Genomic DNA, 17,875 nt, shown 5'->3' with positions numbered 1-17,875 from the left:
AAAACCCACACTCCCCCTCCTCACTCTTCCCTCTCACACACGCGGACACACACATACACACACACACACACACACCCACGGCTGACACACACGGACCCGGGCGTCGAAGGGAAAGCTGCGTCTTGCCATCCCGGCTCGCCACCAGTCCGGTCTCGGTTTCCCAGCAGCGCGGGAAAGCGGAGGCCCGAGCCGTGACCTCTGACCCCGTGGTTATGCGGAGCCGCCGCATTCCTTAGCCATCGCGGGGCTGCTGCCTCTGCCGCCGCCGCTGCCGCCGCCGCCGCCGCCGCCGCCACCACCGCCGCCGCCACCGTGGGCGACTGACGCAGCGCGGGCGCGTGGAGCCGCCGCCCCTCCCCCACCGCCCCTCGCGCCGGGTCTCGCGCCAGCCGGTCCCGGTGCGCCCGCCGCCCTCTCCGGCCGCACCCGAGTCCTCGCACGCGCCGCCGCCACGCGCCCCCCGCCGCTGCCGCCTCCACCCGAGCCCCGCGCCGCCACGCCCCGACCCGCCCGCCGGAGGTCCCGCGTGGAGCCGCCGCCGACGCCACCGCCGCGGAGGAGGAGGAGGATGAAGGACAAACAGAAGAGGAAGAAGGAGCGCACGTGGGCCGAGGCCGCGCGCCTGGTGAGGCGAGCGCCCGGGGGGCCGCGGCGGGGGGTCTGGGGGTGGGCTCCCGCGGCTCCCGGGGCGGGGGAGGGGCGAGGCCCTGCCCCACCGCAGCAGGGGGCGGGGCCGGCCGAGCACCGAGGTCCCCGGCCGCCCGGCCGGTGGGCTGCGGCGCCTTTTTCTGCACACACCGCCTTCCCCCCCCCCGTGAATTCCTGCGGAGGGGCGAGCTGGCGAGCGGCTCCTCCCCTCCGGGCGCCCGGGCTTCTGTCTCCCCTCCCCCACGCTGGCAGCGGCAGGGGGTCCCGGGAAGCGCCGTTTATTCATCTGCGGGGAGTTAGGTTTCCGGGAAGGGTCGGAAGTGCTTCCCTGACTACTTCGTGGGCAGTGGAGTGTGGGTCACTGGACACCGCGGGGGTGGGACGCCTCCCCTGGTTTCAAGGACACGAGAAGCGTTTAGAGTGTGGGCAATTTAAACCAGGTGTGTGTCGGGAAGCAATTGCTAAGGACCAATCTCGTCCCTGAGCAGAGTGGTTCTCAAAGTTGAGTGCCCAGTGGGAGTATACCTAGGGACTTTTGTTCAAAACGCTGTTTCTAGGACTCATTTGAAACACACTGAACCCGAGATTCTGCTTAGAAACAGTACTTTAGCCAGCTGATTAAGGGATTATTATGCAGGTGGCCCGTGGACATTGCAATCACACTGAACCGCTGTGACTGCACTAGAGGTAGGCACTTTGCAGAGGAACTGAATACACTTTGCAAAGAATTTATGTTCATACAGAGGCTCTTGTTAAGAGGGTTTAGCAAGAAAAAAAAAAAAAGTAAATTGATTGCTTGAACTTGAGCTAGCTGCCTGCCCAGAGTGTTTGTGAACTCGTGAGACCACTTCCTTTTGGTTATATAAAGCCAAAAGACTTGAGGCATGTTCTTATAAAATATTGCTGATGACAATCCTAATGGGATGTTACTTCCTCAGTCGCCACAGTGCAAGGTTATGGTGCATCCTACTTGTCTGTTGACGCCCTGTATTTTATATGTAATTGTTATAATTCAGTTTTAATGATGGAGTGAAGCTTTCTTATTGTCCCTTTTACTGAAAAGTGAGTTCTGCTTCAAAAGTGTCAGAGGTTGATAAAAATCTAGAGTGCAACCTTGTCTTTTCTTGGACTCATGAAAGCCAGTTATTGATTTAACCAGGCTGTTTGAGCTACCAGAGAATTTCCACTGGCGTTCCTGATCATCTTCTCTTGTTACCCTGGGAACAGTAACGGGGATTGTTTGTGTGAAGGTTGTAGTTCGGTTTATTTTTTTTTTTCTGGCATATGAAAATTGAAACTCCTTGGTGGTGTTTTTGCCCCCCCCTTCTGTGATTCAATCAAAAACTAGAACATTTGGAAAAAGCTGAAATATAAAGCATGTTTTATTTTGCCATGGAGGTTGTTGAGTCTTGACTGTTCATTGAAATTTTGAGTTTCTGTGTGCAGGTGTTTATGATTCTGGGCACCCAAAGAAAATTTGCTTGCCCAGAACCCTACTTGTTAGAGGTAGGTGAAAGTACTTTCAAATCCCGTGTTATTTGTGTCCTGGCAATTCTAAAAAATTTCTCATCTCAAAGCTCCTTTGATTCTTATTAGTTGGACAGCTCTAGCAATTTGGAATTGCTTTTATTTTAAGCCTCTTTAGGTTCTTAAATTTACTGTGGTTTGAATTCCATGGTTAAGGTTGCTATTTCTATTTTATCATTGGCTCACCTTCAAGCTCAATTATCTTAAGTAAGTTATTTCTCTTTTTTTTCTTTGACTCTTCAGTTAAAAATAGTAATCCGAACAGGAATTTCTTTTGTGTTGTACATTTGAAAGAGGACTTGTGGGAACGCCGTATGCAATTTTGCATATCTTTTATGTGGTTTTGTGTTTTAGAATTTTCTGTGTCTTTGTGGGGGTGAGAGGGAGACTTGAGTCTTCTTCCCATTTAAAAAAAAGTCTTGTCCTACTGAGTGCTGGGGAATTTATTAGCTTCTACTGCATAGGGAACACCTGGCCAGCAGTGAGTGACAGTGCCAGGGCTGTTCATTTTGTAACAGAATTATTATTAACTACTTTTGGACAATTGAATTCAGTGTTTGTGGTGACCACATACATTAGTCAGGTGGAAGGTTCTAATTGCTCCTGGCCCCTCTCAGATTGGCAAGAAGATAATAACCTTATAAATTCTGTTTTGGTGTAGGAAAACTGAGAATTCAGGAGAACTCCAGTGGAGTAGCATAACCCTGCAGATGTTTTTTGCAGTTGTTTTAAGAAGTGGACATTCTTCTTTCAGATGCCTTACAGTGTAGTGTTGTGGTTTGTAGCTGCCTAAAGTAGAGGAGGGGGTAAATTTGCCAGATTGTTAGGAACAATTTGGGAGAAACAGTCAAGGGGATTTCCTTTTAAATTGTGTACAACTCTTAAATAGATTCCTATCTTGCTCTTATTCATGGCTGACCATTCTTAACATCAAACATTTTTTTCCTTTTAAGTAGAAGAGATACTTTTTTCTTTCCTTCAAAAAATGTGCATTCTATAGAGAAAGACAGGGAATAGAACATAGCTGGATTGTTCTGAAAGCTAGTGGTATATGCAATTTTAATGAAAATGAATACTTTGTATCTTTAGATGTAACTTTTCTTTAGAAATATTCTTCTGTTTTAAGGTTCTCAAGCTCTTCTGGCTACTATTTAAATAATTGGTAGATATTTTTTCAGAGTCATGCTTCTCTAAAAAATGTTTGTGGGAAGATTTGCTAGCTGAGCTAGGATCAAAAAGATGGTATCTTGTGACAGTGGACATTAGTAGCATGTACTGTTTTAAGTCAGCCTTGCCTCTTGGCACTTGGGTAATGTTAGACTATGAAGGGGAGGTGAGGGGCATTCAGAGGCAGGAACAGAAGAACTACAGGTATACGTGTTAGTGGAGATGCACAGATTTAAACTGGTATCTTGGTTTTTGCTTCTTGTTTAGGAATAAATATGCTTACTTCCTCACGTCCCTTAGAAGTACCCTGGCTTGGGAGATAATTACTTGTACTGTGGGACGGTGGGAATACCATAAGAGAGATTGGAGTCGGCCTGGCATAGATCAGGGACTGCTTCCAGAAGTGAAGTTTTGAAGCTGAGTTTTGAAGGGTTAACGGAAGGTAGTGAGGCGTATCCCAGAGGAAGCCATGTATGCAGGAGCTGATGAAAAAAGAATGGTCGAGGGAGGGGAGGAAAAATAGATTGATGAGAATTTATATTTGCAGAGTGCAACTGGGATGGAACAGAGAGTAATTGGTGGGACACAGGTGTGCAGTGCCAGTGAGGTAGTCTTGTGGGGAGAGACAGGCAGGTGATTGGAAGGCATTGTGTGCCCAGCCTCTGAGCACCTACAGCTCCCTACTTATTATGTTCTCTTTAATCTGAAAAGTGACCCTGAGAGGATCTCCAAATACTTAAAGAGTGGAGAGGACCTTTGGCTCAGGTTGGGCAGGTACTTGCTTGAGGCTAGAGACTAGAATTGAAATCTTGGCCTATCTAATTGTAAAGCCTGTGCTGTAGTGGGGGCAGGGTGGGCTCTGGAAACTTACCTTCTGCTGCATGTGGAAAGACATAGAGTTGCTGAAGATGATTTTGAAATAGAAGCATGATGAAGGTAGACTCTGGATCCCTAGAATTGGGCTTGGCACAAAGCAGGTATTCCCGGTGGTTTTAAATGAGGGATAACCACAAAAAGGGATATGTTTTAGGAAAACAGGGCCTTACCGAGTATTAAAGGGTATTCTTTAATACTTTAGATTCTTTAATACTTTAGATTCTTTAATACTTAACAGCCTCCAAGGCTGTTAAGTTGGGTCATTGGGTGTGATAATGAACCAGGTATATGAGAGTGAAGGATGCCACATGTGTGTTGCTGAATTAGGCAATTAGAAAGGTGTGCATGCCAGCCAAGGTAAGGAATATAGGGAGAAATAGGACTAAAGGGAGGTGAACTAAAGTCGCTGAGATGAATTAGAGGAGAACAAATTAAGAATGGACAGCTAGATTGATGAGTCATGCAGAGCTACTTGAATCTGAAGCTTGGGAGAAGTCAGGACTAGAGAGAGGGAGATAGGATCAGAGTCATCAGAATTAGAAGCAGTGTTAGTAACTGACACACATCCAAGAGCAATGTAAAAATTAGGAGAGAGTCTAAGGAGGAAGCAAACAAGTTTTCTTTTCCTGGTCACTTCTCCAAACCTTGATTTCCTTTAGTCTTCTGTAGCCTTACTTCGGAACTTCTGCTTCGCTTTTTTTGGGGGGGTATCTTGAGAAGACGGGGAGAGCTTGGGTGTTACACTTGTTTCTTGGAGTACCGAAGCGGCTGCACGGGTGTAGAAAGTAAGATGATGATATTTTTCTTTTCCTTTCTTAGAAGAGGAACATTTCTGAAACAGCTCAGCTTCTTAGAGTGAGAACTACAGTTGCTGAGGAAGTGCTGACTTAGTTACAGATGAACTAACACAAGCAGGACATTAGGTTCCTCACTGTTTTGTTATGTCAGTCACACAGAGAACCACAGCATCATGTTATCAAGTGGCAAAATGTCCTGTGGCAATTAACCCCAAAATTTCACAGTGTAACAGAAAAGAACTGAAGATGGTCATGACACACTCTTGTAATCCTAGCACTTGAGAGGTAGAGATGATGGTATCAAGAGTTCCAGGTCATCCTTGGCTGCTTGGCAAGTTCAGAGCTAGCCTAGCTTTTCTCACAACAAAACTCAACATACAGCCCAGAATGGGGGGTGTACACCTTTAATCCCAACACTTGGTAAGCAGAGGCAGGTGGGTCATTATGAATTTGAGACTGATCTAGTCTACATAGTTCTGTGCCAGCAAGAACTCTGCATAGTAAGGCTGTATCAGAAACAAAAACTGTATATGTATACACATAGCCATATATGGGTACTAGTCAAAACTTTTTTTTTCTTTTAAGACAGGGTGTCAAGTAGCTTGGCTGGTCTTGACCTCAAGACTAGGCTGACCTTGAACTCACAGACATCTGTCTGCTTCTCCTGGGATTAAAGGCATGTGCAACCACACTTGTCCTGAAAGTTCCTGGGGAAAGAAAATTTGAATGAATTTCCATCTTATATATTTTTCAGCAATTTATTGTTATTGTTTTTATTTTTGAGACAGGCCTCACAAAAGATCCACCTGCCTTTCACGTGCTGGGATTAAAGGTGTGCCCTCAATGCTTGGTACCAGAGCTGTAGGTCTTGCATACTATTCATTACATATAGATATTAAGATAGCTATCCTTAGAACTGAAGATGAGAATGTTTCACCTAATTGTGGTATTTGTAAATAATTGTATTTAACGTTCAGTATACTGATAAGAGTGTGATTTCTAAAGTAATTGTTTTAATGCCATGCTGGGGATAGAACCCAGGGCCTTGCACTTCAGCCACTGAGCCACACCCCCAGTACCAAAGTCGTTTTGATTGTGGGAAATCTCATCTGGCACTGGCAGCTCCTCATAGCAGAACTACCAGTCATGGTAGAGACTGATGAATGTAATGGAAGTTTCACACTGAAGTCAGGACGTTTATGTTTCTTCAGGTGTTAGAAAACTACTCGGATGCTCCAATGACACCAAAACAGATTCTGCAGGTCATAGAGGCAGAAGGACTAAAGGAAATGAGGTTTGTATCGCTCTTGTTGCTTAAATGAGGGCTTCACATGACATGTGTCTGTGATATGCAGTAGTAAGTCCACCTGTTGGTCTATCTATGCTTGTGTATCTGATGGTAGTGTTATGTGTCCTGAGTGAAGGGTGGGAGAGGAGTGGGTGAACATCCATTTATTTTCATCGGAAATACAGTGTCTTTCACAAGGCCTCGCCTAGATTTTGAACTACAGCTGGAGTTAGGTTCTTATTTTTCCTTAATAGAATCAGTTAAATTTTCTAGTACATTTTTTTTTTTTTTTTAAAAGATAAGGTCTCACCATCCTGGTTTCTCATACTCTGTTTTTAAGTTTTAGTAATACAGAGGGACCAAGCCCATATATGCTCTTTTCTCCATACTTTGCTACCACTGAAGTCTTTTTCTTTTGGATCCAAGAAGGGTGGTCTCTGTGGCATAAAACCCTCTGGGTACTCAAGATTTGGCCTTTCTTTCTTGTTTTCTGAGACATTCTCTTGTGGCCCAGGGCAGTTTTCAACTTACTACACAGCTGAGGCTTACCTTGAACTCTGACCCTCATGTTTCTACCTGTCACATGCTGGGATTACAGGCAAATACCATCACAGCTAGCTGATTTTAGTCTTTGATGATACAAATCTACTAATGAAGGGGCTGGAAAGATAGCTCTCAATGTAAGAGTACTGAGTGCTCTTCCAGAGTACCAGAGTTCAAACCCCAGCACCCACATGGCAGCTTATAACTGTAATTCTTAAGATCTGACACCCTCACTCAGACATACATGCAGGCAAACAACAGTGTACATAAAATAATAAAAATAAGTAAATTTTTTTTAATATACTAATGAGTAACCTAGAATTAGTGTAGTTTTCCTGGAGAAATAGCAAGTATGAAACACAGAAGTAACTGGAGGCATGAAAACTAGGGGTTATCTTTGATTCAACTCTCTTCTCACCATTTATATCAACCCCTTCTTTTAAAAATTCTACCTCCCAGACAGGGTTTCTCAATGTCACTCTTGCTGTCCTGGAACTTATCTGTAGACCAGGCTGTCCTCAAACTTGGGGATTTTCCTGCCTCTGCGTGCTGGGATTAAGGTGTGTGCCACCACTGCTTAGCTAAAAATAATTTTTTTAGTTATTTGTGTGTTTTACCCGAGTGTATGTCTGTGCATCATGTGCCTACCGTGCCCATGGAGGCCAGAAGAGGGCTTTGGAACTGTTGGAACTAGATTTACATGCAGTTGTGAGCTGCCATGTGGGTGCTCTTAACTACTGAGCCATCCCCCTAACCCCTTTCTTTTAAGTGAGGAAGGAGGAATCTACATAACAGCAGTTCCTTTTGGGTATTCTGAACAAATAGCATTTTAATAATGGGGGATATTGTATATATGTTTATGTATGTACATACAGATACATGGTGTGTATGTGTAGGCCAGAGGTCAACCTTGGATGTCATTCTTGCCTTGCTTTTTGAAAAAGGGAGTCTCTCACTGGGACCTACTGCTTGCAAATTAGGCTGTGCTGCTTTGCTTCCAAGCCTGTATTTGTCTCTACAGCAGTGGAATTACAAGCACCTGGCTACTACACCAGCAATTTATTTTTTCTACATTTGGGTTTTGGGGTATGAAAGCTTATTCAATAAAGTACTTGAATAAACTTAGCAAGCAAGTACTTTATTGAATAAGCTTTTCTCCCCAGCCCTAAGCAGTTAGTATATTATGTGGATAATCAAACTGTAGCCACTTGAAATGATAAAAGTTGTTCACTTTCCTCAGATCATATATTCTTGAATGTTTTGTGGGGAGGGATGCTGCTTAAGGGTTGCCTGTAACCCCAAGCTGTAATCATCTGTTTGACTTGTACCTATGCACTTTGCATTGTGATAATTGTGCTTTATTTTCATTTTCATGGGCTATTCCCCATCATGCTGATGTCTGCCCTGCTGTTGGATCACTATGCCTGTAGAAGGTAAATTAGTCCCTTGTTTCTGCTTTTTGCTGTTCTAGGAATTGTAGCATTCAGGACGAGTGAGCCTCTCTGTCATTGTAGCTAGGTATAGTGTGTAGGAGTCACAGAAGGACTTGCTGCTTGTTATGCCCTGTAGGAGATGCTAACACAGCCATATGATGTTCTAGATTCTGTACCAGGTTGCTTTTAGTGACTACTTTTTGTTAAAAGTTATTTTTAGCATCCAGTGTGTTTCATTTTTTTTTAATGGCTTTTTACGCTCAATCTTAACACTATGTAAATTAGGGCTGCTAGTTTTGAAAAATAAGGGCTTAAGATTTTTTTCTTAAACATTGAGAAGAGGGAAGAAAACATATACAGGTGAAGTATAACATTATTTATACTAGTATTAACATTCTAGTCACAAATTTAATGGTAATAGGCATTTGTCAGTTTTTGATACCTTTTTATGTTTTAAGATTTAGTAAGTGTCCTCCGTCTCATGAAGTTGTCATTTTATAGCCTAGTGTTGTGGCAGGGACCATGGAACTTATACTGTCTAGTTAGATGTTTAAACATAACTGAATCCATTTGATGGCCTTTTACCTTGTAAATGAAGTCTATAGATGAGAGTCATCCATTCCCTGTTATAACAAAGAAAAATCAAATACTGTGCTTCTTGTGTGCTTTTATTAGAAAATTTTCAAGTGCCAAAATAAAGTATGAGCATATTATGAGGATATAGTGCTAGTGAGTGTTATTTTCTTTCTCTTTTTTTGAGACAGTTTCTCTGTATAATAGTCCTGGAACTTACTTTGTAGACCAGGCTGGCTGGCCTCAAACTCACTGAGATCTGTCTGTCTCTGCTTCCCCAGTGCTAGGATTAGAGGCGTGCATCTAGTGTTATTTTCATACAATTAGTGGCAATATCTGAGAATGATATGTATATTACAGTGTAGATACTGGGAAATTTGTTTTTTATTCAAAATGTTTATTACATTTTACTTATTCTGTGTGACTGTTGGGAAGTGGTATGTAGAGGTAAGAGGACAGCTTAACAGGAGTTGGTTCAGGTCTTTTACCATATAGATCCTAGGGATAGTGGTTGGAGCCTTTACCTGCAGAGTCATCTCAGTGACCAAGGACAGTTGTTGATTGTGTGTGTGTGTGTGTGTGTGTGTGTGTACACTCGCGTGCGTCTGCTCATGGAGGCCAGAAAAAAAAGTGTCAGCTCTCCTAGAACTGGAGTTCCTGACAGCTGTTGTGAGCTGCCTGATATGGGTGCTAGAAACTCAACCCCAGTCCTTGGCAAGAGCAGTAAGTATTGTTAACTGCGGAGCCATCTCTCTGGTCCCAATAACCAAAATATTTACTTTATTATTACTTTTTTTTTCAATTGATATGGGGGCTCTATAATGTAGCTCTAGCAGCCCTGGAGCTCTGCTGTGTAGACCAGGCTGACCTCAGGTTACCAGAGGTCCACCTGCCTCTGCTGCTCATGTGCTGGAAGTAAAGGCATGCAGCATTATACCTACCTGAAAATATTTATTTGTAATAGTAAAATTTTATTAAGTTGTACTTGTTTCTGTTTTTGAGCAGATTCTCATAATATTGCCCAGAGTGGCCTGGAACTGAGTATGTGGCCTAGGCTTTGTGGTAGGCCTCCTATCTCAGTTTCTGAATACCAGCATACCTAGCTAAGATAAATGTGCTTTAAAATTTGTTAACATACAAGTTGGAAATTTTTTATTTTTAATTTATGTGAGTCTGCATGTGTGTATGGCATGTATATGTGGCTATGCTCACAGACCACTTGTATGAGTACCCCTCAGAGGCCAGAAGAGGGCATGGGAGCCCCTGTAGCCAAGTGTTAACAGGTTGTGAGCCACCCAACATACATACCAAGAACTGAACTCTGGTCCTCTTTGAAAGCAGCAAACCTACTTTTTTCCCTCCCTTTGAAACAGGAGAACAGGTTTCTTCACTGTGTAGATCAGGCTGGCCTCGAACTCAAAGATCCACCTGCCTCTGCCTCCAGAGTGCTAGGATTAAAAAAAGTGTGTGCCACCAGGTCTGGCTTGAAGTAAGCATTCTTAACTGCTGAACTCTCCAAATTTCTTGAGAATTCAGTTTTTATTGTTAGAAAACACTAAAGATGTGCTTGGTATGTACTCTTGAGTTATTACACACAGGCTAGACCCCTCTAAGGTGGGATTTCTATGGGCTTTAGGTGCTTATCTTTTACTGCTTTCATAATAGATAATAGATTTGTGGAGTTACTTCTTGGTTTGAAAATGAATTAGAGGAGCTTTGTGTTTGGTAAGTAGAAAATGCTTTTTGTGACCCATTTCTATCGTTTTATGTTTTACAGTGGGACATCCCCTCTTGCGTGCCTCAATGCCATGCTACATTCCAACTCAAGAGGAGGAGAAGGGCTATTTTATAAATTGCCTGGCCGAATCAGCCTTTTTACACTCAAGGTAAAATTACCATTTGATGCAATGGTTCTCAAAACATCTTTTGTTTTTTTGTTTGTTTGTTTGTGACAGGGTTTCTCTGGGTAGCATTGGCTGTCCTGGAACTTGCTCTGTAGACCAGGCTGGCTTCAAACTCAGAGATCCACCTGCTTCTGCTTACCCAGTGCTGGGATTACAAATGTAATCTACCAATGCCTGGCCAGTTCTTCAAACTTTTAATGTACACAAGAGAAATCTGGTGGGTTTGGAATGGTGCTCTTGGATTGTCTCTCCTACTACTCAGTCCTAATAACACTGATGCTTTTGTCCTTAATGGTACTTTGAGATGCTGTGGTGTGAACAGACGATTAGGAGTCATTAAGTTATTTCAGCTGTTGTTTCTGTGTTCAGCTTTGCTGATTTGTACCTTAGTAGGTTATACAAAATTAAAGGATAAAGAATGTGTAGTGATAATTGAAAAATGTGCCTTAGTGAGGATTTCAAAGGATAAATTACTGGGCAACTAATGTAATACCTATTCTATGGAAAGTAACAATAATGTGAATATCAGTATTTACTGAGTAATACTAATTTAATAAACTTAAATAATTGGGCTGAAATGAGCAAGCAATTTTTCTGCCATTTCTTTTATATTTGGCTATCTTGTGGTCTGAAAACTTTTGTATAAAGTGCTAATAATAGATAATTTAGATTTTTGTTGGCCTATTGGCTCTGTCATGACTGTTCAGCTCCATCATAGTAGCAGGAAAGCAATCATGGACCATGCACAAATTGAGGAGACTATTTTCCAAATATTTACTTACTTTAGTTTGAGACAGAGTCTTATTATGTGGCCCTGGCTGGCCAAAACTCACCTCAAACTCATAGAGGTTGCCTGTCTCTGCCTCCCAAGTGCTGGGATTAAAGGTGTGTGCCACTATGCCTTGCAAGTTCTACTTGTATTTTATATAATTTGCTCTGCATGCACTATGTTTGTCTGGTGCTGGCAGAGACCAGAAGAGGGCACTGGAGCTGGAGTTACAGACCATTGTCATCTGCCGTATGGGTACCGGGAACCAAATCCCTGTCCTACAAAAGCTACAAGTTCTCTAAGTTCTGAGCCATCTTTGCAGCCTGTTTTCAGCCTTTAAGCAAGTGCTTATTTTATTTACAAAAACCAGGAGGTAGGCCAATTTTATTGTAGTAGACTTAGTTGAGTGACCCTATTTATAGTCACATTTGGTGACTATAGGGAAACTAAAAATTTAATGCTGATCCTTTTAGTGCTCCATAATGTATTTTAAAATGTATATATACAAACTTTCTTCCTATGAATTTGGTTTATTTGCTAAGCAATTAATTAAAAAAATTTAAATATCTGAATAAATATAAATTATATAACTTATTTTGGTAGGATTGTATACATGAAATATTTGTTGAAGAAGGAGTTTGCTTTGTGCTCTGTCTCAAACTAAGAGTTTCCAAGGATCCTTCTTTAAGAAATCTTCACTGTTCAGCCTCCTAAGCAGCCAGACAACTTTCTGTTTTGTTAGTTTTATGAGGCTGAATATTGACCCCAGGACCTTCTGTACCGTGGTAGGTAGTCCCTACCACTGAAGTATATGTCCAGCCCTGATATTTTTCAAGTTTAGATTTTTGTTCTGTTTTCTAAATATTTATTACTAGTAGTTTTGACTTTTTTGTTTGTCTTGCCTTTATTTTTGAGAGAGTATAGATTTCTAGACCTTGCTAGTCTGGCCTTTACTTCTTGAATGTTAGGATTATTGTCGACTACCATTTTGTTTGACTTGGACTTTTTTCCATGTTCTGTCTGTTTATTGCTTTGTTTGTTTATGAATGAATCGGGGTCTCATTATGTAGTTCCTGCTGGGCTGGAACTTGATATATAGACCAGGCTGGTCCCAAACTCAGAGATCTGCCTATCTCTGCCAGTGTTAAAGGCATATATGCTCTCATGCAGCACACATAAAAGTTAGGTTGCCAGACTGTGGCAAGCCTTTACCCACTGAGCAACCGTGTGGGTCCCTTGCTTTGATTTTTTTAAGGACAAGGTCTCTATGAAGCCCAGGCCTGCCTTGGACTTGTGGGAACACAACTGTGTCAGCCTCTGAAGTGCTGGGATTGCACAGGTGAACTACTGTGTCTAGCTTTTTTTGTTTTTTGGGTTTTTATTTTGCTAAGATAGAGGTCTCCCTGTGAGTATAATTTAGAGGTATGACACTGGGCTAGTATGCTGAAGGTCCTGGTCACCACAGACACTTGTGTGCAAAAGAAAAAAAGATCCTTTTTCTCTTTTTTTTTTTTTAATTTGATTCAGGGTCTCAGTGTATAGTTCTGACTGCCCTGAAACTCACTATGTAGACTGGGCTGGCTTGAATTCACAGAGGTCTGCCTACATCTACCTCCAGTGTACTGATGTTTAGTTGTGTGCCACTGTGCCCAGCTGCCCATTATTTTTTAACAAAACTATTTTAGATCTGCCTCAGGCATATAGCTCATATCTTGTGATTTTAATAGAATTTCAATTTGGATAATTACCTTATGATGTTTTTGACTTACTAAAGCAATACATGTCCATGTAACAGAAAGTGCAACAAAGTAGGTAAAATTCTCCTTGTAATGCAAACAATAGTTTATATTACTGTCTGGAAGCAGATGAGCTCCTCATGGTGATGTGTGCCTGTAATCCTAGCACAGTGGAGGTTGAGATAGGAACCAGAGTTGGGGGTTATCCTTGACTCCATTGTAAAGCCAATCTGAGTCTAGGTTACATGAGACCCTGCTTCTTGTTTAACTCAGCAGCTTTTGCTGTTTTGGAGGTACATCTTTTTAAAAGAGTTTTTATTGCTGTTTCTACTTCATAGAATATTCTTATATTGGAGACAGTGTCTTTGTAGCCCAGGCTGGCCTTGAATTAATTCTATTGTCCAAATTGGCATGGAACATGTGATCCTCCTGCTTTGCCTTACAAGTGCTGGGATTGTCACCATGCCCAGCCTTACAATGTTGCAAATATGGAAAAATACTTTGGGGCTAGCCAGGCGTTGGTGGTGCACGCCTTTAATCCCAGCACTCGGGTGGCAGAGGCAGGCAGATCTCTGTGAGTTTGAGGCCAGCCTGGTTTCCAGAGCGAGTGCCAGGATAGGCTCCAAAGCTACATAGAGAAACCCTGTCTTGAAAAAAAAAAAAAAGAAAACAAGCTGATTGGCTGGTAGCCAAGCAGGAATTATAGGTGGGACAACCAAACTAGGAGAATGATGGGAGAAGAAAGGTAGAGTCCGAGGGGGCACTAGCCAGCCACTGAGTAAGCAGGTTGTGTAGAAAATGAGGTAACAAGCCATAAGCCAGGTGGCAAAGCATAGATAAGAAATAAACAGGTTAATTTAAATGTAAGAGTTAGCTAGTAACAGCCTGAGCTATCCGCCGAGCTTTTATAATTTATATTAAGTCTCTGAGTCAGTTATTTGGGAAGTGGCTGCCACTTATTTGGGAACAGGAAAAGTCCACCTACAGCTAGGCATGACTATGGACACCTGCCCATGACCCTAGCATTTTGTCGGGTTAAAGACAGGAAGATGGCTGGGGCTTGTTGGCCTAGCCAGCCTAGCTACAAGTTCCAGGGAGAAACTGGATCTCAAGGGAATGAGATGGAGAGTGATAGAGCTAATGTTTTCCTTTGGCCTCCTCGTGGGCACACCTGCATATGTGTTTAGGTTATATACAAGCATAGAAACAGTGAGCAATTTGGGATGGAGATACAGTTCATGGAAGTGTTGATCTAGAATGTGTGCGACTCTGTGTCAATCCCTATTTAGGGTAAACACAAGCAAAAAAAGCAATTTTTATTAGAGGAAAAAGGAAAGGAGAGAAATTAAAGGAGATAATTGTTCCATTCTCTTATTTGATTTTGTTTTTGTTTTTAGATAGGGTTTCTCTGTGTAGCTCTGGCTGGTCCCAAACTCTAGATTAGGTTGGCTTCTAACTCAGAGATCCTCCTGCTTCTGCCTCCCAAGTGCTGGGACTAAAGGCGTGTGCCACCACCACCCAGCTTAATTGTTCCATTCTTGCAATGTTATAACCACTATTGAAATTTATATACACAGCTCCATACCAGCAGTTCAGAATTATCACTGTACAAAGGAAAGAATGAGAATAGAGTCTAGATTTAGTTAGGATAAAATCATAGCCACTGCGATTCGAAAGGCAGTATCAGAGTTCATTTGGGTTTTAGTAGGTATATGACAAGCAGTGGTCTCTCTCTTTTTTTTCGAGACAGGGTTTCTCTGTGTAGTTTTGGAGCATATCCTGGCACTCACTCTGGAGACCAGGCTGGCCTTGAACTCACAGAGATCCGCCTGTCTCTGCCTCCTGAGTGCTGGTATTAAAGGAGTGCCACCAACGCCCCGCCAGTGGTCTCTTTTAAAATGTAGATTACATTGCAATCCTAGTTGGCTCTTCTCTATTCTGTGCTGCTCTCCTAAACTTATGCTTAATCAATAGCTCTGGATTAGTTTCTGAAGCACCTCAAACCTGTGCCACTGGCTGAAAACTGCTGACATTAAAAGTCAGTCTGTCTTTCCCAGGCTGTGGCCACAATCTGTTTTCTTTTCATTGCTAAAGAAAGATGTAACATTACGCCAGCATAATGGGTTAGCAGGTAAAAGGTGCTTGCCACCACTTCTGATTACCGTGGTGGAAGGAGAGACCTTGTCCTCTGACCTCCACAGAGGTGATAGGGAATAGGTGCTATGGCATGTGCATGCACACAGCCTCTCCACCAATGAGTAAAAAAAGTACAATAATAAAGAGCTTAAACTAAGCATTTTTTAAAAAATATGTTGTTCCTTTGTAGAGTTTGAACTGTAATCATTTTGAAGATTTTAAAATAAAGAAACTCATTTAAAATGCATCAACATATTTAGACATTACCTTTTGTACTTACTGTAACTCTTAGGAGGAAAAGAAGGCATTCTTTCTAATGCTTAAAATCCTAAAATTTTAATGAAAGAAGGAATGTCAAGTCATCTGCTCTATTTTCACTTTACAGATTGAAAATGGACTCCCAGCAGATAGAATGCTGTATCTATAATCATCTCTGTGTGTGACAGTACATATAGCTGAGATGGGGACTAGAATTCAGGTCAAATCTTTAAGTTTGGTGGCTTTTTATTATGTAAGTTTAAAAGAGTTTTTCTTAGGTTTTGCAGCTTTTGGTCACTTCATCATAGTTCTCAAAATGTCAATTTTATTTAAAAGGCAAAGATTTTTCTTTAAGATTTATTTTTATTATAAGTGAAGGATCGTTTGCCTACATGTATGTATGGGCACCACATGTATGCTTGATGCTTAAGAGGTTAGAGGAGGTCAGGATCCCCCCTAGAACCAAATTTACAGATGGTTGTGAGCTGTTATGTGGTCTCTGGGATCCAAACTTGGGTCCTGTGTAGAACTGGTAGTGCTCTTAACTACTGAGCCATCTCTTTAGCTCCAGTGAAATTTTATTTTTTATTTTATTTTGCTTGATGTGTATGTTGTTTCTGCATGCATGGATGTCTGTGCACCGTGTGTGTATCTGATGCAGAGGCCAGAAGAGGGCATTGGATTCCTTAGAACTGGAGTTCAGGGGTTGGAGAGATGGCTCAAGGGTTAAGAGCAGTGACTGTTCTTCCAGAGATTCTGAGTTCAGTTCCCAGCAACCACATGGTGGCTCACAACCATCTGTAATGTGATTTGGTGCCCTCTTCTGACACGCACTGTATACCTGATTGATTAATTAATTAATTAATTTTTTAAAAAAGGAAATGGAGTTCAAGACATGTGAGTTAGCTGCCGTGTGAGTGCTGGGAATTGAACTGGGGTTCTCTCCAGGAGCAGCAGTAAGTGCTCATAACTGCTGAATCATCTCTCCAGCTCCAAGGTTTACTTCTGATGTTAGCAGATTCTTTCATAGCTTTAGGTAGAACTACTCCAATGGGGGCAAGAAAAAGTATTCTTAGATATTATATTAACTTGCTGAACAGTAAGGAAAAAATTACCTAAAATCTGCATATTCTTTTTATAACAGAAGTAGAAATAAGCAAGAGGGAATAAACAAAGCAGCTGACTTGAGTATGGTAGCATTATTGTAACAATTTTCAGATCCTGAGATAGGAACTTTTGTTATGCCTGTTTGATTTGAGAATTGAGAGTCTTCCTTGCATTTTATTGACGTTTCTTACTGTTGGCTTCTGTTTGTGTTAGAAGAGTGGTTGATGTATGGCAGTGCTAGTGCTCTGGAAGCAAGCACACTCCTTGTAATCTCACACTTCAGGGGTAGTGGTTGCAAGATCAGGAGCTCAAGGTCATGCTCAGCTACACATGGAGTTTGAAGCCCTCAAGACTATGTCTTAAAAAAGAAAACTGGAGCATTGGGGTAGAAGTCAAGGTCAGAGTTGTAGCAAAGCACTTCTTGGATTGTTTAAACTTCTGTCTTTTAACACTGCAGAGTTAAAATTGATAGCTCAAAAATATGTAAAGCCACTTTGTATCATAACATGGAACTATAAAATATAAATGGAGACTTAAATTGCTATGATTGAAACAATAATGAAGCATCTTGTGTTTTCCATCATTGCCTCTTCATGGCTTAAGCTCCTAAGGCATCTTCATGCACTCTACAGCTCTTTTAAATACTCTGGGTTAAACACCACTTTGCCATTTTAGCATCTAGAATAGGTCATTCTGTGTGAAAGGTTAGCTAGCCGTGGGCATTTTCTTTCTTGTTCTGTGATATATTTGGTATTAGTGGCTACTGACTTCTTCCTTCAACTGTTTTACTTACTTGGTGGTGGTGGTGGTGTGTCTGTGATACTTGAGGTGAGAGGATAGCTTTGTGGGGTTGGTTTTCTTCCACTTTTACATGTGTTCTGGGAGTCAGACCTAGGTGATTGGTGTCTTAGTTATTTTTCCACTGTTATGATAAGATGCCATGGCCAAAAAATAAATAACTTACAGAAGAAAGACTATTTGGGGCTTACAGTTTGAGAGGGTTAGATTCTATGACTGTCATTAGCAGCAAGCATTGCAGCAGGTAGGCATGCAGGCATGGTGCTGAGCAGTAGCTGAAAACTTACATCTTTATTCACAAGTGAGGGAGACAAA

At 42.0% G+C, this 17,875-nt stretch overlaps 1 protein-coding gene across 4 annotated transcripts in view; it reads left to right on the top strand.

Moving 5' to 3' along the window:
* Nucleotides 1-17,875, top strand: part of Asxl1 (ASXL transcriptional regulator 1) — a 66,541-nt gene continuing 48,666 nt past the window's right edge. The window contains exons 1-4 of one of the 4 annotated variants that reach the window (XM_027421457.2): nucleotides 1-625; nucleotides 6,227-6,309; nucleotides 8,277-8,279; nucleotides 10,630-10,738. In XM_027421457.2, coding sequence (XP_027277258.1) covers nucleotides 569-625; nucleotides 6,227-6,309; nucleotides 8,277-8,279; nucleotides 10,630-10,738 — 252 coding nt within the window. In that variant the 5' untranslated portion in view covers nucleotides 1-568. The remainder of the gene's footprint in view (nucleotides 626-6,226; nucleotides 6,310-8,276; nucleotides 8,280-10,629; nucleotides 10,739-17,875) is intronic. The other 3 variants (XM_027421458.2, XM_027421455.2, XM_027421456.2) reach the window with 3 other exon arrangements.

This window comes from Cricetulus griseus, chromosome 6, assembly GCF_003668045.3.
Source record: "Cricetulus griseus strain 17A/GY chromosome 6, alternate assembly CriGri-PICRH-1.0, whole genome shotgun sequence".
NCBI classification, from domain to species: Eukaryota; Metazoa; Chordata; class Mammalia; order Rodentia; family Cricetidae; genus Cricetulus; species Cricetulus griseus.
Note: the sequence above shows the minus strand (reverse complement) of the source record. Positions and strands in the feature narration are given on the sequence as shown.